The sequence below is a fragment of the Mastomys coucha genome, unplaced genomic scaffold (assembly GCF_008632895.1).
Source record: "Mastomys coucha isolate ucsf_1 unplaced genomic scaffold, UCSF_Mcou_1 pScaffold3, whole genome shotgun sequence".
NCBI lineage: Eukaryota > Metazoa > Chordata > Mammalia > Rodentia > Muridae > Mastomys > Mastomys coucha.
The window spans coordinates 47618877-47643981 of NW_022196909.1; the positions used below are offsets into that span (position 1 = coordinate 47618877).

Consider the following 25105-nt stretch of genomic DNA (forward strand, 5'->3'; position numbering starts at 1 on the left):
AAGAGTCTATACGATCCTCTGCGGCCCCTAAGAGTCTATACGATCCTCTGCGGCCCCTAAGAGTCTATTAGATCTTCAAAGACATGAATTACTACGAAAAGGGAGTGGGAAGATGAAATAAATGCAGATAGGCCAGGGGGTTGACAGCACTGGATTCTGCTCAAGAATGTCCCACCTCCACCTGGCCTGCTGTATAGCCAGGAGAAAAGTAACTCTTCTCCTTCCCTGAGCAGAGATGGCGATGAGGGAGAAGAGAGATTGGGCTGTGGATAGCACATGCTTTTTACTTATTCTTCCATATATCCACAATGCATTTGTCATCTTAGCTCACCAGGCCCTGCCCCACCCCACCCACCCCACCTCACTAGCTCCGCCCCCACTCCCACTAGCTCCCCCCCCCAGCCCCAGCTTCCCAAGAAACCCACTTCCTACTTCAATGAAACTGACATCCTTCAAAGCAGAATTTCCTTTCTTTTTTATTTTTATGTTTTTAAGGACTGGAAGGCATCCAGAGGCCTCAATCCACCCACAAGGGGTTGGCTGTAAACTGTGCTGTTGCCTTGGCTAAGGAACGGTTAAGCTAAAACCAATTCTGGAATTCTTTTCATCACAAGAATCAAAAAAAAAAAAAGAAAAAAGAAAAAAATCTAGAGCCATGTGGTGGCGGCAGTGTCGCTCGCCTTCAATCCAAGCGCTCCAGGGGCAGAGGCAGAGGGAAGTGGATCTCTTGTGTTCAAGGCCAGCCTGATCTACAACAAGTCCCAAGATGACCAGGATTGCATAGAGAAACCCTGTCCTGAAAAAACAAAGACTGGGAAGAATATCTAGAAATGAAAACTGAAAGTGTACATTGATATGCAACTCAGCCACACAGGACTGATAAACAGCCCAGGAGCTCATGAAAGATAGAACAACTACACACAGGTCACAGAAAGATAACACACGCCTTACACAGGCCCCAACTGCAGTGAGTCTGGACCATGGCTGTGTGGCCAACCCCTTCCTTGGATTTGATCCCGAATGCGGTGCCAACGAAAGAAGCTGGTGACTCTCACTAGTAATCCCAGCACTTAGAGGCAGAAGCAGGGGGATGTCTGCGAATCTCAGACCAACCTTTCCCACCTCCAGCCCGGACACTGCAGGTGGACCTACACACACACACACACACACACACACACACACACACACACGCCTGGCAATTACACATGCACTGGTGACCCCAACTCCAGTCCTCTCACCTTCAAAGCATACGCTTCACCCACCAAGCCATCCCCAGCACCTACAAATACCTCTTTAAGGGGGAAACAAAACAAAACCAAAACAGAAAGCACCAGGAGAACCACACCTGTAACCCCAGGGACAGAGGAAGGCGGATCCCTGTGAGTTTGAGACCAACGAGTTCCAGGCCAGTTGCACAGTGAGAACGTGTCTCAAAAAGAGAGAGAAAAGAAAAAAAAAGATAGTTTTGAGAGGTTATATTCCTTTAGCAGGAAAAAGAAGCCCCTGCTCCACCCCCCAAAAAAGAAATGTGAATACAGCACATGACGAAGCATATGAACTGTTAAAAGGTACAGGGCGGGCAGCTGAGGGGAGAATTTGACAGTCACTTCCATTACCACCTGAGTGCTTCCTTCCCAAGGGGTTTACCTGAGAGAGACAACAGCACAGTCCACACAGAGTGTGGATGGATCCCAATGGATGTTCACGGAGTCAAAGCGGACAAGTGCAATGACCACCCACTGGGTGGAAAGCTGGTAAGCCCAGCTCTTGGGACAGGAAGGCAGAGGGATCCGGAGTTCAAGGCCAGCCTGTGCTACACACATGAATTCAAAGGCAGCCTGGGCTACCTAAGGCCTCTCAGGGTTTGGGGGAGGGCTGAATTACACCACATGATGGAATGCAACTCAGTGCTAAGCTGTGTTGCCCCAAAGTCCACACTGCTGTTAGGAACACAGTACAACAGGGCATCGGGTGCTGGCTTTCAAGCCCTGCAGTACACAGGGAACAGGCTGGAGCATGCTGGTAACTGCTGAGGTCTGCGATCTGAAACTCGGGGATCCAATGTACTAGCCTATCTGACGTTTATAGTAACCAAAGTTTTATTTTGAGCCAGGAAAAGAGAGACACACTTTTCACTCATACAGGTTCACACATATTCCTAGGCGAGCAGGAGTTTGAAACTAGCCTGGGCTACAGAGTATGACTGACTGCCTGTCCGCCCATCTGTCCGTCCGTCCGTCCTCTTCAGCAAAGCTCTCAGTGACTAACCTCTGTCCTGAAGCAAGGGCGATGGGAGACTGTCCATTGGGAGGACGAGGGTCCTCACAGGTTTTCATCTCCACCTCCACCTTATCCAGACACTGGAATACAAACAGAGAGAACTAAGCGTCCACACAAAACTCACACAGCACCAGCAGGACAACAGGACTGCACTACAAGCCTCTCACCGCCAACACAAACCACACTTCAAACTGCTGTGGGGATCCCAAGGGAATCTAAGGATAGCACTTGAGCAGTAAAATCCGTTATTAAAAAAACAAACACGGGGCTGGAGCGGTTAAGATGGCTCAGCAGTTAAGATGGCTCAGCGGTTAAGAGCACTGACTGCTCTTCCAAAGGTCATGAGTTCAAGTCCCAGAAACCAAATGGTGGCTCACAACCATCCATAATGAGATCTGATGCCCTCTTCTGGGGTGTCTGAAGACAGCTACATTGTACTTACATAAAATAAGTAAATAAATCCTAAAAAAAATAAACAAACAAACAAACACATGCCAGTAGTGGCGGTGCACACCTTTAACCCCAGCACTTGGGAGGCAGAGGCCAGCCTAGTGTACACACTGAGGCTACTTAGAAAGACCCTGTCTCAATAAAAACAAAACAAAACAAAAAAGACTACTTTGAACTAGAAAAGGCCATTACCAGGCAGATCGGATGTGTCTTCAACTTGGTCCACTGGATCTGAAAGAAGAAAGCACAGACTCAGGCCTGTGACAGCCGCTCCTCAAGAGAACAAGCCTGCTGGCTTGGGACAGCAACAGCGCTCAGACCCCATGCTCACCCGGATGGAGGCCCGGTTGCAGTAGACCCTGGTGATGGCCAGCCAGGTAGGCAGTTCCAGCACATTCTGCAGAACCTCTTCATCCAGCTCCAGATGGGTCAGCTGGCCCTCCCCTTTCAGCGTGCTCAAGTTGATTTTGTCTGGAGAAAGATTCTTAGTGAACCTGCAGAGAGTAACAGTAACACATTATTCTCCCAGGGCATCATGGGAAATCAGTCACCCTTATAAGACCTCATTCTGGCAATGTGACAATGTGCTGGGGAAGTGGCTGGAGGAGTGGCGACACGGCCTTCTCATTTCTGTTTGTTTGTTTTATTGTTTTTCGAGACAGGGTTTCTCTGTGCAGCCCTGGCTGTCCTGGAACTCACTCTGTAGACCAGGTCGGCCTCGAACTCAGAAATCCACCTGCCTCTGCCTCCCAAGTGCTGGGACTAAAGGCATGCACCACCACTACCCAGTGGCCTTTTATTTCTGGATCCCCACATAAAAGTCCCCTAAAAACAGAGCAGCTAGGTCAGATGTATGTGCACACCTGTGATCCTGTATGTGCACACCTGTGATCCTGTATGTGCACACCTGTGATCCTGTATGTGTTGATGAAGATCAAGGCCATGATGAATTTAAAGCCAGCCTGGGATGCAGACTACAAAATAATAAAGGACCCTTTGTTAAAAGAAACACAAATGACAACAGCTGGTGTTTCGTTTTGCTTTCAAAATTTATTTATTACTGTGTGTGCACGTGTCTCATGTGTTTGCACAACAGGCCATGGCACACATCTGAAGGTCAGAGGTCAACTTTTCATGGATGGATCACCAGACTCCATGGAAGACACACCTTTACCCTCCGAAGGCCTCACACAGCTAACACTTACAGAGACCGAGAGGAGCTGAGGTGTGTTTCAACAATCAAAACTGCTAGCTGCTCTTTCAGAGAACTGGGGTTTGGTTCAGAGAACCTACATCAAGTAGCTCAAACTGCCTGTTAATTCCAGTTCCTGGCATCCAATGCCCTCTTCCTGCCACAAGAGCACCCACAAAGGTGCACATACCAACACATACAAATAATAAATACATCTTTAAAAAAGAGAGATTCGGAGTGCCTCCTACTCAATAGTGCCCCCCCCCCACTGTGGCGCAAGGCAGACTTTTGTGTGCTGCGGCTGTGGCTTTCCCCAGCCCCCACACACACTCCCACAGACTGCCTCCTCCATGGCTTCTCTCACAGAGACACACTCCCACAGACCGCCTCCCCCGTGGCTTCTCTCAGAGACACACTCCCACAGACCGCCTCCCCAGTAGCTTCTCTCAGAGACACACTCCCACAGACCACCTCCCCCGTGGCTTCTCTCACAGAGACACACTCCCACAGACCGCCTCCTCCGTGGCTTCTCTCAGAGACACACTCCCACAGACCGCCTCCCCCGTGGCTTCTCTCAGAGACACACTCCCACAGACCGCCTCCCCCGTGGCTTCTCTCACAGAGACACACTCCCACAGACCGCCTCCTCCGTGGCTTCTCTCAAGGCCCACCAACTCCCATGTGTGCACACGGCACGGGTCTCTGCGTCAATTTTGTGCTTCCAAGATATGCGGCCCTACTCAGTGCTCTTCTCAGGACTGTGTGTGCAGAGCAGACAGGAGGGATGAAGCAGTGCCCCTCCAGGACAGAAAACAGGCTTACTAGCCATGGACTCCAGAACTTCAAAAGTTAAAAGTCTCAAGCTCAGGACTGTCCCAGCCACTCACGCAGGGACCCAACTAGGCTCGCCATGTCACTCGTGGGCCCTAGGGCATGGAGGCATCTCACCACTGCGCTCGCACTGCTTGCTAACCTCTGCAAGCATCCATCCAACAGCAGCAGGCTGTGCTAGCTTCGAAATAATGCTGGAGCTCGGGCTGGCGAGATGGCTCAGTGGGTAAGAGCACTGACTGCTCTTCCGAAGGTCCTGAGTTCGGATCCCAGCAACCATATGGTGGCTCACAACCACCCGTAATGAGATAGGACAGATGGCCTCTTCTGGTTTGTCTGAAGACAGTTACAGTGTATTACGCCGCCGGAGTGAGCGAGGCCGGAGTGAGTGGGGCCAGAGCGAGCGAGGCCATCCTGAGTTCAATTCCTAGCAACCACATGATGGTTCATGGCCATCTGTACAGCTACAGTGTACTCATACACATAAAAATCAAACACCTCATTTTTTAAAAAAAAAAAATAATGCTGGAGCTCAGGAAACAACCTCCCAAATATGACGCCTAGCACACTGACCATCTCTAGTCAAAGCCCTGGAAGGAGAGTGGACGCCTAGAGCGGGGAAGGACAGTAGACGGACGCCCAGAGCAAGCAGCTTCACTCTGAAGCTTTGTCTGCTTCAAGAACACACATAAAGGGAAAGATTACGTGAGGGCCTTTCTCTCAGTTTCCATTAACTAACTTCACATCGAAAGGAAAGACTCAAGAGGATCACACTTAGGTAGAGCTTTGCCTCTGAACCCAATTCAGATCCTTAGAGAACCATTTACCCAGTGCACTATATCCAGTGCACTATCAGGCCCTGGGCCCCTCATAACCTTTACCACCTGTCATGAAGAAGGTCACAGGCTAATCACACTGTGACTGTCCCTGAAGATGTGAGCTCCTGAAAAGCACTCTTGCCTATAGCTACACCCTTCCTGCAGCGCTTCCAAGGGCCTAGGGCAGGCTCTCGCCTTATTTCCACAAGAGGATAGGAGAAAAAGACATTCCCAGACTTTAACATGTAAGCTAACTGATTTTAATTCATTTCACTTGTGTGTGTGTGTGGTGCACGTTCGAGTGTGTGTGCACGTGTGTTTTGATGGGTCAGCTGTTACGTGCTAAGTACTATAATCCAAATCCCTCTAGGAGAGTGGCATGCATGCCTTTAATCCCAGCACAGCACTAGAGAGGCAGGAAGTAGAGACAGGAGGATCTCTTGGAGTTTGAGACCAACTTGGTCTACAGAACTTAGCTTCAGGACAGCCAGAGCTACACAGAGAAAACTATCTCAAAAACAAAAACAAAAACAAACAAACAATTCTTTAAAATCAACTAAGTATGAACCAGCTTTGTTCTTTACACCAGAGACCAGCTGTCTAGCAATGGGTCCTTCCCTCTGAAAGCTATCCTTTTCCTGAAATGAACACCTACCCACAAGTAAACAAAAATGTGGTGAGAAGAAAGTCCGTCTACCTGGAACACTTGCTAAAGAGCAAGACTAGGAAAAGCAAGGAAGTAGAGTCCATGGCCTAGAAGAGAGGAGGGCCCACAGGAGGGGCAGACCGAATGAGAAGAGAGGAGGAGGGCCCACAGGAGGGGTAGACCGAATGAGAAGAGAGGAGGAGGGCCCACGGGAGGGGCAGACCGAATGAGAAGAGAGGAGGAGGGCCCACAGGAGGGGCAGACCGAATGAGAAGAGAGGAGGAGGGCCCACAGGAGGGGCAGACCGAATGAGAAGAGAGGAGGAGGGCCCACAGGAGGGGCAGACCGAATGAGAAGAGAGGAGGAGGGCCCACAGGAGGGGCAGACCGAATGAGAAGAGAGGAGGAGGGCCCACAGGAGGAGACCAAAGGAGGAAGAGGGAGGAGAGCAGGCAGACAGGAAACTGGGCACATCTGCTACCACGAGGACATCAAGCTCCCTCCAAGCCCCCTCCAAGCCCCACATATCTTCAAGGCATTCAAACATCACCGTCCCTCCCTCCAACTTCCTTAAGTGCCCTTCCTTCAGGACAGACAAACCCAGGATGAGAATCATCAAGATAAGCTGCTCTCCCTTATAATCGCCCAGGGCTGGCCTCAAACTGGCAATCCTGCCTTCACTTGTGAGTCCTGGACTGCAGGTATGTGCGGCTGTGCCCACATAGGAGCTTTCAGAGAAGGCAGGAAGGAGGAGGGGGACTAGAGAGAGATCAGCAGGTACGGACACTCGCTGGGACCCACACTGACAAGAGAGAACCAACTCCCACAAGCTGTACACACACGTGTGCACACACACCAATGCACACCACACACATCCCAAAATCTTTTTAAAGAAAATAATAAAATAACTTGAAAAGCCTACCCAAGAAGAATCATTATTCCATACATACGTAAAGGGGAAAATACCTTTAACTGTATGCTCCCCTTGATAGGAGAGAAACTATAAACACAGAATAAGCTATAATATTTTTAGCACCGAGGAGTGATTATACTAAAGAGATGTGACATAACTAATTTCTACATTGTGTTCTTTCCAAAATCTCTCCAGAGTTTGATATAAAATAAATGACAATTCTCAGGCTGGAGAGATGACTCATGCTCTTGCAGAGGACCAATTTTGCTTCTCACCATCTGCGTCAGTAATTTTATTTCAAGGAGACCCAGCACCTTCTTCTGGCCTCCATGGGCACCCATGCACATGAACATACACACACACAAGCACACACTTACATACACACTTTAATAATAGCTTCTATCTCATTACTTATAATGAGTGTAAGTTATTTATATCTTTTTTAACAGATTTATTTATTATGTATATAGTGTTATGCCAGCAGTCCAGAAGAGGGCACCAGATCTCATTATAGATGGTTGCTGGGACTTGAACTCTTCACCTCTGAGTCATCTCTCCAGCCCTGTTTATATCTTGTAATCGGGTCTTCCCAGCTCTATGCTGTTGGTCCTTTATCTGTTGGTCAACCACGCACACGCCGCCATTTGTAGGTGCTTATCCCGTAAATGGCATACTTGTTTATAAACACTTACACATCTTTGACTATGTTTGCTTTCCTGAAAGTGGGCTGAATACAGTCTAGGATGACCTTGATGTCCTGACCCTCCTGCCGCTGCCTAACAAGTGCTGGGATTTCAGGCTCCACCCCCACACTCAGATCCACTACTCCTCTGACTGTCAACAGTTCCTGGCACAGTATGTACCTGAAGACCCTCAGAAACGGTTAGAGGACACCTGGGGCTGCAGCTAGAGGCATACAACCTGCCTAGCATATCCAAGGCCCAGACCTCAGTTTAAAGAAATAAACCTAAGGGGTAACAGATGCCCTTAGTCACCCACTGCTTATGAACCTTTGGAAGTAGAATAAAGCTCAATTTTTGTGTAAAGTTATAGTGTAATATGACCAGAAACCTTTCTGAACTTCACCAAACCAGTGAGATCAGCAAGATCTGCTGGGCAGTGGTGGCGCACGCCTTTCATCCCAGCACTTGGGAGGCAGAGGCAGGCGGATTTCTGAGTTTGAGGCCAGCCTGGTCTACAGAGTGAGTTCCAGGACAGCAGGGCTATACAGAGAAACTCTGTCTAGAGAGGAAAAGAAAAGAAAAAAAGAAAAAGAAAGAAATCAGCAAGAACAAGATCTTTCTAGAGAATGCCAGGACTAATTCATGTCCTCCCCCAGCAAAACACCCCATCTCTATCCACCAAGTCGCTGGCTGGTGATCACAGAATGCACTGTTACCAGCAGGATGATCGAGCAAAGGGCATGCATTAAACATCAAAAGCAGACACCGATACTCTATGTCCGTCAGGTTGGGGGTGGGGACTTAGCTCCATGACGGAGTGCCTGCCAGGAGAGCATAAGACCCTGTGCTCAGCCCCCCTCAGTACATTACCTGACCACAGTGAGGATGCATCACGTACAGGGGACACTGGGGACACTGTCTGGGTGACGTGTCCTTAGGCAATTCTCGCTGAACATACTTACATGGCTCTAAATAGAACAGCATACTGCATACTTAGGCTCTAGGATGTGCACGCACACTCTGCTTATCCGGTCTGGCACCGGCGAAAATATTGCATGCAGTTTCTCACCAATAATAAGCAGAGCCCACCTTATAAGCGTCTCTCCAAAAGAGCAGCAAGAAATAAACCACATGCCCAGACACAGGAGCGCCAGGCTGGATCCCTAGGGCCAGAAACGAGTAAGGATTCAGAACACAGTGGTACTGTTAATCCCAGAACTTGGGAGGTAGAAACAGGTAGACTTCTGAATTCAAGGGGTTCCACACAAAGAGTTCCAGCCCAGCCCAGCCAGGGCTACATAATGGGACTGTAGTGGCTATTCCTGGTTGTCCACTTGACTATATCTGAAATGAACTACAATCCAGAATTAGAAGGCTCACCTGGCCCTAAGCTGGAGGCTGAGAGATACAAGTTTCCGATCTGAATCTTGGCATGGAGATCTTGAGGTATAGTGGCTATGAATCCCAGAGGATTAAGATAGAGAGATCTATGAGTTTAAGATCATCTGGGATTAAAGGTGTGGTGGCATAGTGGCTATGAATCCTAGAAGATTAAGACTGGAAGATCTACGAGTTCAAGCAAGGTCATCTGGGATTAAGGGTGTGGTGGCACACACCTTTAACCTGGGCCCCACCTTTTGCTGGAGACCTATATAAGGACATTGGAAGGATGAAGGCTCTCTCTGCTTCATCTGCTTGCCTTGTGGGAGTGAGCAACTGCTGGATCCTTGGACTTCCATTCACAGCTGCTGCTGACCATTGTTGGGAGTTGGACTACAGACTCTAAGTCATCAATAAATTCCTTTACTACATAGAGACTACCATAAGTTCTGTGACTCTAGAGAACCCTGATTAATACAAAATTGGTACCAGGAGTGGCTCTAGAGGAGCCCTCCACAGTCCCTGGCACAATCTTTACTTAGCCAGGGTGGCTAAAAAGGCTAATGGCAGCCTGGTATGAGTTCCACTCGGGAATGTGGGGAAACATTGTCAGGCCATCTGTTGCTATGACTGAGCACAGAGACTCAGCTGAAATCAAGTCGCAGAAACAGATCAACCTCATCTCTGCCAGAGAAACGCAATCTGCCAAGAGGCAGCAGGAAGGCTCTCAGTCACCCTTGCAAACGAGTAACACGATTTTAGGAAGCCAGAGCTTTTAACCCTGCAGACTTTAAGAGCAAGAAACTTTCCTGAGTCAGCTTGTCAAAGAGCCCGAGCTGCCCTTGAATTCAGTACTTAGGAATTGAGTTCCTGAGTAAGTATCTCAAATTCCCGATCCTCCTGCCTCAGACACCCTAGTGTGGGATGGCAGGTAAGTGCCAACATGTCCAGCCAAAAAGGGATCTTAATTAATTAATTAATTAAGATAAATGATTAAGATAATAATTAATTAATTAAGTCAAAATCTATAGTTTGCAAAAAAGAAACAAGGTGATCGGAAATGAGAAAGGGTTGCCCAGGAGTCATAGCTAGCCGATGCTTAAGCCTGGGAATCAACACACCACAGACATGGGACAGAACCCAGCATGCTCTGCACTCAACTCCACTACCCTGCCCCAGGAGCCTGCAGACAGCAGAACCTGCAACAACCCCTCCACTCCAGATCCACAAATGCATTCTCTCCTTCACTAAGAACATAACAAGACCCCATCTCAGACCTCCAAAGCTCATGGCCCTGGAGAGACAGCTCAGCAGCCAGGGGCTCCGGCAGCTCTGCCAGAGGACCTGGGTTCAATTTCTAACACCCACATGGCAGCTCACAAATGTATGTAGCTCCAGTTCCAGAGGATCTGAAAGTCTTTGGGCCTCCTCCGGCACAGCACACACTTGATGCACAGACATACATTCAGAAAAACATGCACACAAAAATCTTTTTAAATAATAAAATAAACCCTCAAATACTGAAGACTGTTTCCTAATTTAATTCCATTATTGTCAGGAAACACAATAAGTTTTCGATATCTTGGATTTTTTCATTATTTTATTTTCTTTATTACGTGTGTTTTGGTTGCATGTATGTATGAGCACCACATAAATGTCTGGTACCCACAGAGGCCAGAAGAAGGTGTCATATTCCCTGGAACTGGAATTACACACAGGTGTGAGCATCCATGTGGGTGCTGGGAATCAAACCCTGGTGCTCTTAACTACAGAGTCGTCCCGCTAGCTGCTCATTGTCTTGAAAATTATTCATAGAGTTTGCTGATCAAGACATAGCCTACCTGGTCTACACACTTCTTGTGCATTTGAAACGGGAATTCTGCAGGTGCCACGCGCAGTCTTCTAGGAACCTCTATGTATAACATATAAATAGAAAACCCTTACATATGGCTTCCTTGGATCACCAGCATAGTCTTTCAAAGACATAAGAGAGCTTCCCTGGAGGCTCTCTCCTCCTCTTCATCCCTGGAGGCTCTATCCTCCTCTTCATCCCTGGAGGCTCTATCCTCCTCTTCATCCCTGGAGGCTCTATCCTCCTCTTCATCCCTGGAGGCTCTATCCTTCCCAGGACATCCTGGGAAGGATATCCTGGGAGTTCGCCTCCGCCCCGCCCTTACCATCAGGATCACGGCATGGACACCCAGCCTGGCTTTGTATGAGGTTCTAGTGATCAGAACTCAGGTCCTCAGCTTGTGAGGCAAGCGCTACGCTCACCGAACGGCCTCCCAGCCCCGTCAGCACTGCCTCCCTCTTCAGGGCTAACAACGTGCTGCTGACAAACATGTCCCGCTTTCCTCATTCCTGTGCAATGATCACCCCACTGGTACGGATCTGAGGGATTCCTCTTCGGGGCTATTATGGTGCTGTAAATGTACAATGTAAGTTTTGGTGCGAGCAGATAACTCTATTTCTCTCGGTGTGAACGTGGAGTGGAATCGCTGTACCCAGCCATATGCCTCGTGTCAGATGTGTACCATGAAGGCTCCGCACGGGTGCTCCTCCAGTCATGTCTGAAGTCCTCACTAACACGTGCCGCGGTCCTCTTCATGGCTGTCACCCTGTGGTACAAGTGTCTCTTCTTCCTTCTGACCTGCACCCACTTGATAGCACTCTTTCATGTGCTTGCTGGTCATGCGCGTCTCTTCTTGGAGCAATGCCTGCTCAGAGCCTTTGACTGCTTTTAAACTCAGCTGCCTTTTATGACTGTGCTGTTGACTTTTTGTTGATTTTGAAATGAGACCTCATGCATCCGAGGCTGGCTTTGATCTCTCTGTACAGTACATACTTTTATTCTATCTTGTTTCATTATCTGCTGATGCGTAACAAATCTCTCTATGCCTAATATCGTAACACAACAAGCGTGTTATTAAATCAGTGAACTCCATGTCATAGATCTGTTCGAGGAGGGTGGTGCTCAGTTGGTAAAGTGCTGTTCAAGTTAAGAGCCCAAGTTTGGATTCCCAGTGCTCACACAGAGCCAAGTGGATTCCCCAGTGTTCACACAAAGCCACGCTGTGGCCACGGCTACTGTACCCCCAGCACTTGGTGAAGGCAGGGAGGGCTGATCCTGGGGGCTTGCTGGTCAGACAGTCTACGAACAGGCGTTCCAAATTCAGTAAGAGACCCTTTCCAAAAAAAGACAAGGAGGGAGAACTACAGAGGAAGATGCCCAACACTACCAGCGTCTTATGGGAAGAGAGGTACGTTCTCATATAGCTAGCCTAGGCTGACCTCAGACTCGCTATGTAGTCAAGGCTAGCCTCAATCTCTCAACCTCTGCCTCCACCTCCCAAGTACTAGAATTACCCAGGCTCAAACTGGTTAGCCCTTTTCTTTAGACAAGGGCTCACTCTAGCTCAGGCTGTTCTGGAAATCACTGTGTAGAGCAGGCTGCCCTCAATGCTCCTGCCCCAGCCTCCCAGCACCTGAGTTATAAGTCACCTTGCTGGCTTTAGAGAGTGCCTCCAAGAACAACACATCAGCTTCTCCCCCAGTCAGCATCTGTCACACTCCTCAAGCCAGGTGACAACCCAAAGCAACTCTTGCGGAGACCCATGCTCTAAAGGACCTTACACCATGACAGGGAAGGTGTCACCTCTGTATCTTCACCCTCCTCTAACCCTCACAGGTCTTAGCAGGAGCTAGCCCTCCCTGTGGTAAGTGTACACACGTGCTTACGCTGTCTGAAACTGGGGGAGCTTAGGAAGCTGTCCCGCACCGGAACAGTTTCTATGACCTGATGCTCCAAACTTCAAAGGTAGATGTGAAAATTGTGAAAACTGCAGGGGCTGCAGAAATGGCTCAGCAGTTAGGAGTACTGGCTACTCTTGGAAGAGGACTGGGATCCAATTCCCAGCACCCACATAGTAGGCTCACAACTGCCCGTAACTCCAGTTCCAGGAATCAGGCAAAGCACACACACGAAAATAGATTTAAAAAAAGAAGTTAAACTTCGGAACATCACACTTCCATTCAGTCAAACTTAACTAATATCACACTTCTCATGTTCTCCAAAACTTTCTTTAAAATTAGATTTATTTTATTTTATGAGCAAAAGTGCTTTGCCTGCAGGTCTGTGTGTGTGTCATGTCTGTGCACCAGCACAGAGTCAGAAGGGGGCACTGGATCCCCTGGAGCTGGAGTTTCAGAGAGTTGTGAGTTCTTAGCCACTGTAGCCTCTAACACCCTTCAATGCTCTTCAATTATGGGCTGGCAGCCAAGTTATATAACTTGGTTGTATAACCAAGGTGCTACTCTGAGCATACATGTAAAAAATTACTGAGGTAGGCAATGAAACACAGCCAGCCCAACGCACGCATCACATACCCGTTTTCCAGGAAAGTTGATGCAAACTTCCTGCCCCTCACCCGAATAGCTGACACTATTTTTAAACTTTAATTCCCCCCCTTTACAATCAGTACAGGTTGATAACATGGAGAATATTCTTTAGTGTTTGTTTCTGGCACCAGTAACACACAGATAAAGGAGACTGGCTGCTTAACACCTGGCTGGACTGGAGTCCCCCTCGCCAGAGCAAAGGTTTCCAAACTCCAAGACTCAAGTCCACAGTGGGGATGCAAAGGCTGGGGGGCTGTGGCTCCCAGTCAACCTGGGCCACCGAGCGATCCACTGCCTCAAGCACGGTCCTCCATGCACCTGACTTCTCTCTGGCACCTGACTCACCTGTCCACTTCTCAAACTCTGGTTTGATGGTTTTGTTTTTTTTTTCATTGTTTCTTTTTGCTGCCGTTAAGTGACTGAACGTGTACACACAGCCCATAGCATGAACAGGACAGTACATGTATGGGAAGGAAAAAACAGCCCGCAGGTGTTGTTCTCTCTCCCACCAAAACCCAGTACCTTAGTGACTAAGCCACAGTACTTCCCTGCTCTTAGTTAAACTCTGCTCTGGGGCCAGTATGCAGCTGGAGAAAGAGCTGGGCTGTGATTAAAACCATTTTCACTGATTATTCTTTAGCCAGGTTCTATAAAGTGAAGGTGACTAAACGCCCTCTAATGGTTGAGTAAATTCTCTAAGAGATCAATCCAGTGTACACACACCCTCTGGCTCTTTTACCCTCTGGTGGCTTGAATGAAAATTGTCCCTATGAGGTTTGTATGTCTGAATGTTTAGTCCCCAGTTAATGATCTGTTTGGAAAAGACTAGGAAATGAGTTCTTGTAGGCAGGCATGTCTCCGGGCAGTGTCTGTCTGTCTGTCTGTCTGTCTGTCTGTCTCTCTCTCTCTCTCTCTCTCTCTCTCTCTCTCTCTCTCTCTCTCTCTCTGCCTGCTACCTGTGGCTCAGGATGCACACGGTCACTTGCTGGTAGCTACAGCACCATACACACCTACCTGCTTCCTGCCATGATGATAATGAACTAATTCTCTAAAACTGTAAGCCAGCCCCACCCCAACCCCCATGAAACACATCCCTTACAAGAGCTGCCTTGGTCACAGTCTCTCCAGAGCGACACGACAGTAACTAGGACACTCTACGCTACAGTCCCAGACTCCCACATCACGTGCCACACACGAGAAGAAGGTTCCTCCCCTTTTCAAGTTCAGTGAGAAAGCCTTAATCCCTACTCCATTACAAGATCTGCCCGAGTAAATGGATAGTCTGCCTGTAATTCCAGCCTCAGCCGGCACAAACAGGGCCATCTCGAAACAAGCTGGCTACTGAGATTAGCTGTCTAGGGAGCTCTGGGTTCGACGGACAGTCTGCCTCAAGGAGTAAGTCTGCAGAACAATGGAGGAGAAGCCCCAGTGTCAACTCTGAGCCCCGTCTTTCGTACACATGTACCCATGTCCACACACGCTCAAAGTTACGCATGCACACATGCACAGCACACACAGGAATATGAACACTGACCGTGAGTGGAGTGGGGGAATGGCGAAGCAGGTAAAATACCTGCCACACAGGAGGGTAACCTGAACCTGGCTCCAGAATTCACATAAAGTACAAGAAGAAAACTGATTCCACAAACTTGTCCTCTGGTCTCTACACACATGTGGGACTCACACACTCCACAATAAGTGTGTTGGTCTTTTTTTTTTTTTTTTTTAATTTTTGGATTGGTTTGGTTTGGTTTTTTCAAGTTAAGTTTTCTCTGTGTAGCCCCAGCTGTCCTGGAACTGGCTCCGTAGAAGAAGCTGGCCTAGAACTCAGAGATCACCTGCATAAGGTGGAATATTCCAGAGAAGAGTAGCAAGGCCCCTGTGCCAAGATGACACAGTGAAGCAGGCACGTTATTTTTAAAATGTGATCCCTACCCTGGCACAGCAGTGGATACTATAACCCCAGCACCAGGGAGGCTAAGGCAGGAGGATTACAAACTCGAGGGCTACACAGTGAGACCACGTGTCAAAAAACAAACACGCAGGCAGGCCGTGTAGCCAGTTGGGACCCCCAGTTTCAAGTGCAAAACAGCGTGTGCGCAGTTTTATAGACGAGGAAACTAACTTTCAAGAAGCTAAGAAACTGGCTGAGCAGGAGGCTTTGAATTCACAGCTCTCTCTGCTACCGCGCATGCTCCAGCTGATCTCTCAGGGCAAGCCCGTCTCTCTACCGAGATCCATTCGTGCCTGTGCTGCTGAAGACTACAGCAGGCCTGAAATGTGCTAGGCCACTAAGCCACTGTACTCCGCCCCCAAGTTTTCTTAAAAATTTTTTTAGATTGATTTTACTCCACGTGTTTTGAGTGTGTTTCACTAACGTGTATGTTTATACACCGACTCCGAGCCTAGTGCCCTCAGACCTTAGGAGAAGACATTGAAACTGCAGTTGTGGGTGGTTCTGAGAACCGCGTGGGCGCTGGGAACTGAACCCAGGTCCCCAGCAGGAACAACAGGGCTCCTAACTGTCCGGTCAAAGCTCCAGCCCCAAAGTTTCTGCTTTTAATAAAATGTTACCAGGGGCTGTCGAGGTGGCTCAGCAGGTAAGGGCACTGACTGCTCTTCCAAAGGTCCTGAATTCAAATCCCAGCAACAACATGGTGGCTCACAACCACCTATAATGAAATCTGACAGCCTCTTCTGGGGTGTTTGAAGACAGCTACCGTGTACTTACATATAATAAATAAATAAATATTTTTAAAAAATAAAAAATAAATAAATAAGATAAAATAAAATAAAATGTTACCAGAACAAGAGGCCATGAAGAGGCTGGAAATATGCAGGGAAGTCTGAAGGGAGAACAGGGCAGGGGGGAATGATGTAATCATGTATAATTTTAAAAATTTAAATGTATTTTAAAAATTAAAATAAAGTACTTTTTATAAGAAGCATAAGCCTGTGTAGGCAGTGGTGGCGCACGCCTTTAATCCCAGCACTTGGGAGGCAGAGGCAGGTGGATTTTTATGAGTTCAAGACCAGCCTTGTCCATATGAGTTCCAGGACAGGCAGACTTACACAGAGAAACCCTGTCTTTTTTTTTTTTTTTCCCAGGGGAGAGCGAGAACTCAGTCTCCCACTACCACAGATTATGCAGTTGAGTTTCCCGCATTTGGGGAAATCGCAGGGGTCAGCACATCCGGAGTGCAATGGATAAGCCTCACCCTGAGAAAACCACCTTCGTGATCATGGTATCTCCCCTGCCAGGTAAGTATGAGAAACCCTGTCTTAAAGAACAAAACAGAAGTTATTATCTTTTGCCAGGCACAGTGGCTCAGCCCAGCTATGTAACCCAAGACTCAGGAAACTCAGGAGGGCTATTACCAAATCCCAGACTAAGTCAGCTACACACAGAGACTATCTCAAGCCAGTGCAGAGCTTAGCAGGTGACAGGTTCCAACAGCAAGCCCAAGGGCCTGAGTTCAATGCAGGGGACCACATGGTGGAAGGAGAGAGAGGACTCCACATGAAACAGGCACACTCGCACACAGACACACTGGGACACATACAAATGTAAGACAGAGAGAGAGACACTCTTAAAAATCATAGGAAAGGGGGCTGGAGACATGGCTCAGTGGTTAAGAGCACTGACTGCACTTCCAGAGGACCTGAGTTCAATTCCCAGCAACCACATGGTGGCTCACAACCATCTGTAATAGGATCCGATGCCATCTTCTGATGTGTTTGAAGACAGTAACAGTGTACTCGTATACATAAATTAAATAAATAAATCTTTTAAAAAATCATAGGAGAGCTATGCAATTCAAACTTCTATTTCTGTAGGAAAAATGAAATGATGTGTCAATGAGTTGCTAAGATTACAGAGCAGACCAAATACTTAGCAAAATCCTGGATGTTTAGAAACTCATTTACTATATAATAGTTATTTTGACAGCTGCCACATGCGATTTAAGTTAGAAACATTTTCTGTGGGGCTGGAGAGATGGCTCAGCGGGTAAGAGCATTGACTGCTTTTCCAAAGGTCCTGAGTTCACATCCCAGCAACCACATGGTGGCTCACGACCACCCATAATGAGATCTGTTGCCCTCTTCTGGTGTGTCTGAAGACAGCTACAGTGTACTTATTTGTAATAATAAATAAAACTTTAAGAAAAAGAAACGTTTTCTGTGATGGTTGGAAACGCCCCATCTCCACAGTCCCTTTGTAATTTGAATATTATTCTGGAATGACATCATGTGTTTAAGGACGGGACATCAAGGTTGGAAAGGGGGCAGAGACCTGGACTCTCTTTAGCTCTGTCAGCACGCGCCAAGCAGTGTGCACGGCTTCGGTCCTCGGAATCACACAGACTGAAGAGCAGCCGGAGTACTCGTGTGCTTCACCCAACAGAAGGGTTTCCTTAAACTCTGGTTCCCGGTGAGTTTTGAGTCAAGGCTCCGTAATGTACCTCAGCCTGGTCTCAAAACTGCAGGCAATCCTCCTGCCTCAGCTTCTGAATCGTTGGGAGCCACCACGTCCAGCTTTTCAAATTAAAATTATATGCATCTTTCAGAGTGGCCGCAATGAGAGGACAGAAAATGCCAGGTGTTGTCAAGGATCTGTGGACTTCGATCCCACACCCTCCAGCAGTAGCCATGCCCACTAGCACATCAGGCAGGAGCCCACTCATGAAAACCCACAGTCTACAACCCAGAACAGATCAAACCCTGTCTTAGACTCCCGGCAGGTGTGCGCGCCAGCAGACGTGTTCTGAACGGCTCTCGCTGGGAAAATACATAATATTCAACCACAGCAAGTATAAGGAGAGCGGACTATGCTCCCACAAACAAAAAAGCATACGACCGTGCGGTCTGTAACACAATGTAAACACACTCACCGCTAAAACAACAGACAAGGGCTAGGGCTAGGGAGCCGCCTCAGTGGGTCACACACTGGCAGTGCCAGCGTGAGGACCTGCGTTCAGTCCTGAGCATCCAGAGTGGTTGAGCAGGTTTCCAACCTGTCCCAGGGAGGCAGAGACAGGAGGACCACAGGCGCTCACTAGCCAGCTAACTCACTTTAGTCAGTGAGTTTCAGGTCCCAGGGGAAAAAAACTGATGGACAGCTACCGAGAAATGATATGTAAGCACACGCACACACATACACAGGAACACACACACAAAATGCGTATGCCAAATAGCAGACACAGTGGTGTAAACCTGTAACGCACGCACACATAATAAATAAAATGCTTATAAATACGTATGTTTATGTATGTATGTGTGATTGAATGAATGAATGAATGAATGAATGACAACAATGGCCAAAGACAGAATAACTGGTAGTGTTTACCTTCCGTGCATGAGGCCCTCACTGGGTTCAATCTCTAGGACCCCAAGGCGGGAAGTGGGCGAGCCACAAGCAGTACACACCTGTCAGTCTTAGACTTGAGAGTTTGAAGCCCATATGGGCTATAGAGACTGTCTCACGAAATGAAGAATGGGGAATGAAGCTCAGCTCAGGAGCAGGGCACTTGTCCCAGGCGCGCAAAGCCCTGAGTTCTAGTCCCTGTACTACAAAACCAAAATATCAATTGAAAGATTTTTTTTTAAAGCATATATACTGTATAACCCCATTCACATAAAACAAGACAGTCCCATTTTGATGGAGTGGTAATTCTGAGAGAAAGCAGCGGTGAGGTAGGAAGAGAATATTGTTTCTCCAGCAGGGGCTTCAAGTGGGTGCTGTGTTAAGTCTGACACACAGAACAGACGGGGAGCAGCACAGCTCGGGGGGGTTGGCGGGCAGCTCCAGAATGCAGCCTGCACTGGAATCTCCCTCTATCACTCGCTAGCTGTGACTTTGGGCACGAACCTTCTGCTGAAATTCTTCCTCTGTAAAGTAAGCGTAAGGCCTGAAGTTACCACAAGACCGCGGGACCCTCATTTGTGCAGAAAGCCGTCACTAAGTGTTTGCTTAGTAAGTAAATACAAGTGGTTTACTGTTTATTCTAAAGCAACGTTAGAAAAAGAAGACACAGAAACAGGTTTTGTGCATTGGTAGAAAACAATCACTGGTCTAGCACCAAGGAACCTGACCACAAGGGAAGACGAGTCCTCCAGACTTCCACCTAGAGGCCGCTGGGAGCTGAGGTCTGCGCGGCCATGGCTGTAGAGTGGAGTGGCCCAGGCAAGCTCCAAGACCTTTCAGAGCTTTGACACTCTGGAGGACCCACCGATCAGGAACGGCAACAGCTTAACTCCGGTTTTCTGGTTCTCCAAAAGGGATTCTGAAACCTCCTATGCACTTACATGTAAAAATCTAGGTTGACATTTTCTAGTCACTCCAAGTAAATAAATAACATTTCCAATGAGTTTCTGCCACCCATGCTTTGACCCTGACCCTATCTCCTCTGGCCACATTTTACTCTTTACTCCTCCTCATCATCATCTTCCTCTTCTTCCTCCTCTTATTTAGTATTATTATTATTATTATTTTGGTCTTTTTGACACAGCATTTCTCTGTGTAGTCCTGGCTGTCCTCAGACTCAGATATGCCAGCCTGCTTCTGAGCTCTGGTACCAAAGGCGTGCACCACCACCGCCCGGCTACACCTACTCTTTATTAAGCACTCCGTAAATGTCAGGCACTGTAACCAACACCGTATCCCTGATCCTCAGAGACATTTCTGCTAGCTTCCATTACTCCTCTTATCTCTTACAGCCAACAACAGCTTAGCTGGGGAACTCCTCCCTCATCAAGAACAGCAGGGCTTAGACAGATCAGTTCTGGCTGGCTGGCTCCAAAGCCCACGCCCTTTTCATGAACAGAGTGCCCTGGCCGACTGCACATCCTACCGTCCACCCTCTTACTCATCCGATCTGAGGTCATTAGCTGAGGTACTCAGGCATGGCAGGGTTGCACCAACATGACCAAAGACTGAGACAGGTGGGTTCTCAAGAAGGAAAAACAACATGAAAAACCTAATTCAGTAAAGTCTATTTTAAGCCGGGCGGTGGTGGCGCACGCCTTTAATACCAGCACTTGGGAGGCAGAGGCAGGAGGATTTCTGAGTTTGAGGCCAGCCTGGTCTACAGAGTGAGTTCCAGGACAGCCAGGGCTACAAAGAGAAACCCTGTCTCGAAAATACAAAAAAAAAAAAAGTCTATTTTAGCATTTACTTATGAAACAGGCTCTCAATAAACAGCCCATGCTGGGCTCAAATTCAAGGCCTTCCTCAGTCTCCCAAATGCTAGGATCACAGGTGTGCACCACCACTCCCAGCCAATATCCCCACATTTTTCTAAATAAATAACTATTTCATGTTGCTAAGTAGAGCTCTTTTCACAGGTCCACTTCAATGAACATTTAATGGGGCATTAAAGTGATGCACACTGGACAACGGCCATCGAAACCATGGGTGAAATTCCAGCAGTTTCTCCAGCGCCTTGACCAGTAGCTAGCTAGGGAATGCATTCAAAGGAAATAGCTGAAATTAATAAAATCGCCAGGACGAAATTTGTTGTCCCTGGCCTGTCCTCTCTGCTGTAGGACACTGCCCCTGGAGTCCCATAGCACTTGGCAGACAGCTGCCACACCACAGTTAACCTGGGACTCTGTATACCTCCTAGCTTTTCTCCCTCCCTATCAGGTTTGACAAGGCCCTCCCTTGCCTGTGGTGGTGAGTACAATACACATGGCGAAGTCTCACAGGATTGAGTAGTGAGTCTGAGGTAAACAAAGGCCCCGAGAGTTGGACCTTTCCTACTCCTCTGCAGGGGGCTGAAACTGTAGCCCAGAACACAACCTCTTCCTCCTCCAGTCCCACACCTGGTGAAATCACAAATGGCCGTCCAGGTCAGACAATCTGTTCCTACTTTACTAAGCAAACAGGCTTTCTGCCCCCCCTCCCCCCCACCCCCCACCCCCCCGGAAATCACCAACTGGGTCCTGGAATGCAGTTTGTGGCTAGCTCGGGTTACATGACACCAAGTCTTTTTTTTGTTTGTTTGTTTGATTGGTTTGGTTTGGTTTGGTTTGGTTTGGTTTTTCAAGACAGGGTTTCTCTGTGTAGCTCTGGCTGTCCTGGAACTCACTCTGGAGAACAGGCTGACCTCAAACTCAGAAACCCACCTGCCTCTGCCTCCCAAATGCTGGGATTAAAGGCCTGCGCCACCAGTGCCCAGCGACAAGCCTTAAAAAAACAAAACAAAACAAAAGAAAACAAAGGCTCCAGGGTGTCTCATTAACATCGTATGCTCACAGGGGGTGGTCCAGAGTAAGGAAGCTGGCTCTGTCCACCCCTTTATCTTCTAGAAAAGTGACTTACCTTTGCTAGGCTGGCAACCCCAGTCAAGAGCCAGGCTGAAGCCAGGCTGGGTGATACACTCCCTTAATCCCAGCGCTCAGGAGGCAGAGGCTGGAGAATCCCTGTGACTTTGAGACCAGGGTGGTCTACAGACCAAGCGTCAGGACACTAAGACTACAGACCACACACACCGAGACCTTGTCTCAAAAGGAAGTGGGGAGCCGGGTGGTGGCGGCGCACGCCTTTAATCTCAGCACTTTGGGAGGCAGAGGCAGGCGGATTTCTGAGTTCGAGGCCAGCCTGTTCTACAGCATGAGTTCCAGGACAGCCAGGGCTACACAGAGAAACCCTGTCTCAAAAAATCAAAAAAAAAAAAAAAAAAAAAAAAAAAAAAAAAAAAAGAAAAAAAAGGAAGTGAGGAGGGAAGGGGGTAGGGAAGGGGGGGAGAAAAAGGGGAGGGGAGGGGAGGGGAGGGAGGAGGGGAGAACTCGGACTGCAGCAAGGGTCCTTCACTTATTCCAGGACACTCTGAGAGACATTCAGATGTGTGCATTCCTAACTCCCACAGAAAGGGCTATAGAGAATTACCTAAAGCCAGGCATGGTGTGAATGCCAACTACTCCAGCACTTAGGAGGAGGCTAAGGCAGGAAAGCCCAGTAACTCCAGGCTAACTCCTGCTACTGTCTCATGAGAGAGGCAGACAGACAGACAGACAGCAGGAGACAGAGAAAAGGTCAGCAGGAGGGTTCAGCCCGGAAAAGTGTTTTGCCTTGCAGCCTGATGACCGGGGTTTGATCCCCAGAACTCATGTGAAAGTGGAACTAGACAACCGACACCCCAGAGTTGCCCTGCAGACTCCGCACGCACACGTGGTACTTCTGCACCTCCCTGATCGCACACAACACACACATGCCCAATAACAAATAGCCACACAAGTTATAAGCCCCAAATAAAAATACCCTGCATCCTATTGAGCGCTCCCTGTGTGTGAGGCTCTTAAGTCTTTCCATATAAAAGCCCATGGAGCCCGGACAGTGGTGGCGCCTGCCTTTGTAGTCCCAGCACTTGGGAGGCAGAGGCAGGTGGATTTTTGAGTTCCAGGCCAGCCTGGTCTACAGGGGCTACACAGAGAAACCCTGTCTCAAAAAAACAAAAAACCAAAAAAAAAACCAAAACAAAAACAAAAAAACCTCGTGTAGTTTTCTAACTTCTCTCTGTCCACATGGTCCAAGTTGGCTGGGATCTCTACTCTAGGCTGGCCTTAAAAACCCCACTCCTCCTACCTCTGCCTCCAAAAGCTAAGGCCGCGGGCGCGTGCACCACAGCAGCCTAGGATGATCTCTGAAGTATTATCTAGTTTGAAAGGGATGAAAAAAAATGAGTAAGTGCCCAGACTACAGGAGCGGCCCTTCAGCCCTGTACATAACAGAGCTAATCAAACCCGGTATCCGAATCTAGCTGATAAAGTCTAAGGTCACATAAGCCACTGTCAGCCAGGCAAAGGGGGTCAGCCGGTCAGGGATAGAGGCTCACACAAGCAAGCCCTGGTGTTCCATGGTGACTGGCAACACCCACACACACCTCTTGAAAACCACTAGCCACGGTGCAGCCAGTCTAGCCACGGTGCAGCCAAACACTGGATCAGTAGAGCTACTGAGACCACCTAAATGAACAACCATCGCCAAGCCCAGGCTTAGAAAGAGCAGAGAAAACCAACTGCAAAGCTAGTTCCCAATATCTGCAGTCACCCGTCCTAACAAGCTGCATCATCGCGTGGAGACCAGGAGTCCTCCAGCTACAGCCGAAAAGCTGTCTTGCCCAGCCGACGGGACGGCTTAACAGAAGGCCACCCAGCACGAGTGGACACCGGCTGTCAAAAAAAACAAAAAAACAAAAAAACAAACCTCTGTGGCATCTTAAAGGGAAGGTTGCTGAAACTTTATCCCCCCACCCCCCGCCTCCGCTGACCTTTCTCCCATCAGCCTGTGCACCGAGAAGAAAGTGGACCCAGAAAGGAGGGAGCACCGAAAGGACGACCAGCCTCGGGTAAAGAAGGGTTTACAGCTTTTCAAGGGTGATGCAACAGGGTCAGACAGAAGAGGAGGAGCTCGCCTCCCAGAAGGAAAGATTCCAGCGTCGGCGCTGCAATCTAAGGGGACGCGGATAATCCAGCCCAGGGTGGACGTGGATCGGCGCTGGCCGACTCGGGAGGCGAGAAGAGGCCTGGAGGGCTCGCCGGCCTGCTTCCGTGCGGGTTTGGGTGACCCGGACCGAGGAAGGAGGAGGCGGCGGCGGCGGCGGGGATGGGGAGCGAGCCGGCCCGGGCGAGGGAGGAACGCAGCGCTGACAACGGCCGGGGTAGAGTTGAACCCCGGCTGCCCGGAGGCGCTCGCCCAGCGCGGCCCGAGGGAGGTCGGAAGGCTCGGGAAGGGACCGAGTACGCGGGGTGGCGCTCTCACCGGGACAGATGCTTCAGGATCTGCTTCTTAATGATCCCGGCCATGCTGCAGCCGCGGCCTCCTCGGCGGTGGGAGAGAGGCGTCCTCTCAGCTGGCCGCGGCGCGGGCCCTGGCTGTCGCAGCCACGGCGGCCGCCATGGCGCTCTGCGCTCGCCCCTGCCGCAGCGCCCGGGGTTCCCGCCACGTGCCCACCCACCCGCGCGGCGCCGCAGCCTCCGGAGGAGGAGAACCGCGACCGCACGCCGCTCAGCCGGCTCCCCGTGGCGGCGAGAGCGCACGGCCAGGGGCGGGGACGCGCGCGGCGGCACAGGCGCACGGGGAGAAGGGGCGGGGCCGCCGAGGCTCGCCTGGTCGAGGGGGCGGGGCCCGCGGCGAGGGCGGGACTTACGCGCTCAGAGGCGGGGCTCGCGCGTCCGAGAGAGTGGCATGCACCTTTACTCCAAACTCTCCCAGAGCCAGAGAGGCATGGCGAATAGGGGAGCCGGGTGTCCATGGGGAGTTGCAGGACAAGCCAGGGTTACACCGAGAGACTTGTCACCAAAAAAAAAAAAAATTTTTTTTTAAAAATTGATGCAAGCGCCAGCCTTGGCAAGTGTCCTGATATCAAGTCTAAGCTCAAATCTCAAGCTGAGGACACAGCTCAGGGGTAAGGGCGCTTGCCACCATGTGTAAGGCTGAATTCCATCCACAGACCCAAAGGAAAGCAGCCCAGACCCTGAAGTGCGACATAAGAAACATTTCCAAGTGACCCTG

The 25105-nt window shown here is 49.2% G+C and overlaps 1 protein-coding gene and 2 non-coding genes across 4 annotated transcripts in view; 1 reads left to right on the forward strand and 2 right to left on the reverse strand.

Annotated features, from left to right (window-relative positions):
* Positions 1–24647, reverse strand: part of Uhrf1bp1 (UHRF1 binding protein 1) — a 47753-nt gene extending 23106 nt beyond the window's left edge. The window contains exons 1-4 of one of the 2 annotated variants that reach the window (XM_031347227.1): positions 24353–24647; positions 3062–3224; positions 2923–2961; positions 2269–2360 (exon numbers count right to left, since the gene is read on the reverse strand). In XM_031347227.1, coding sequence (XP_031203087.1) covers positions 2269–2360; positions 2923–2961; positions 3062–3224; positions 24353–24396 — 338 coding nt within the window. In that variant the 5' untranslated portion in view covers positions 24397–24647. The remainder of the gene's footprint in view (positions 1–2268; positions 2361–2922; positions 2962–3061; positions 3225–24352) is intronic. The other variant, XM_031347226.1, reaches the window with a different exon arrangement.
* Positions 15408–15509, forward strand: LOC116075552. The gene has a single exon (XR_004112596.1). It is a non-coding gene; the product is annotated as a U6 spliceosomal RNA (small nuclear RNA).
* Positions 16698–16859, reverse strand: LOC116075599. The gene has a single exon (XR_004112635.1). It is a non-coding gene; the product is annotated as a U1 spliceosomal RNA (small nuclear RNA).
* Positions 24648–25105: the final 458 nt, after the last annotated feature.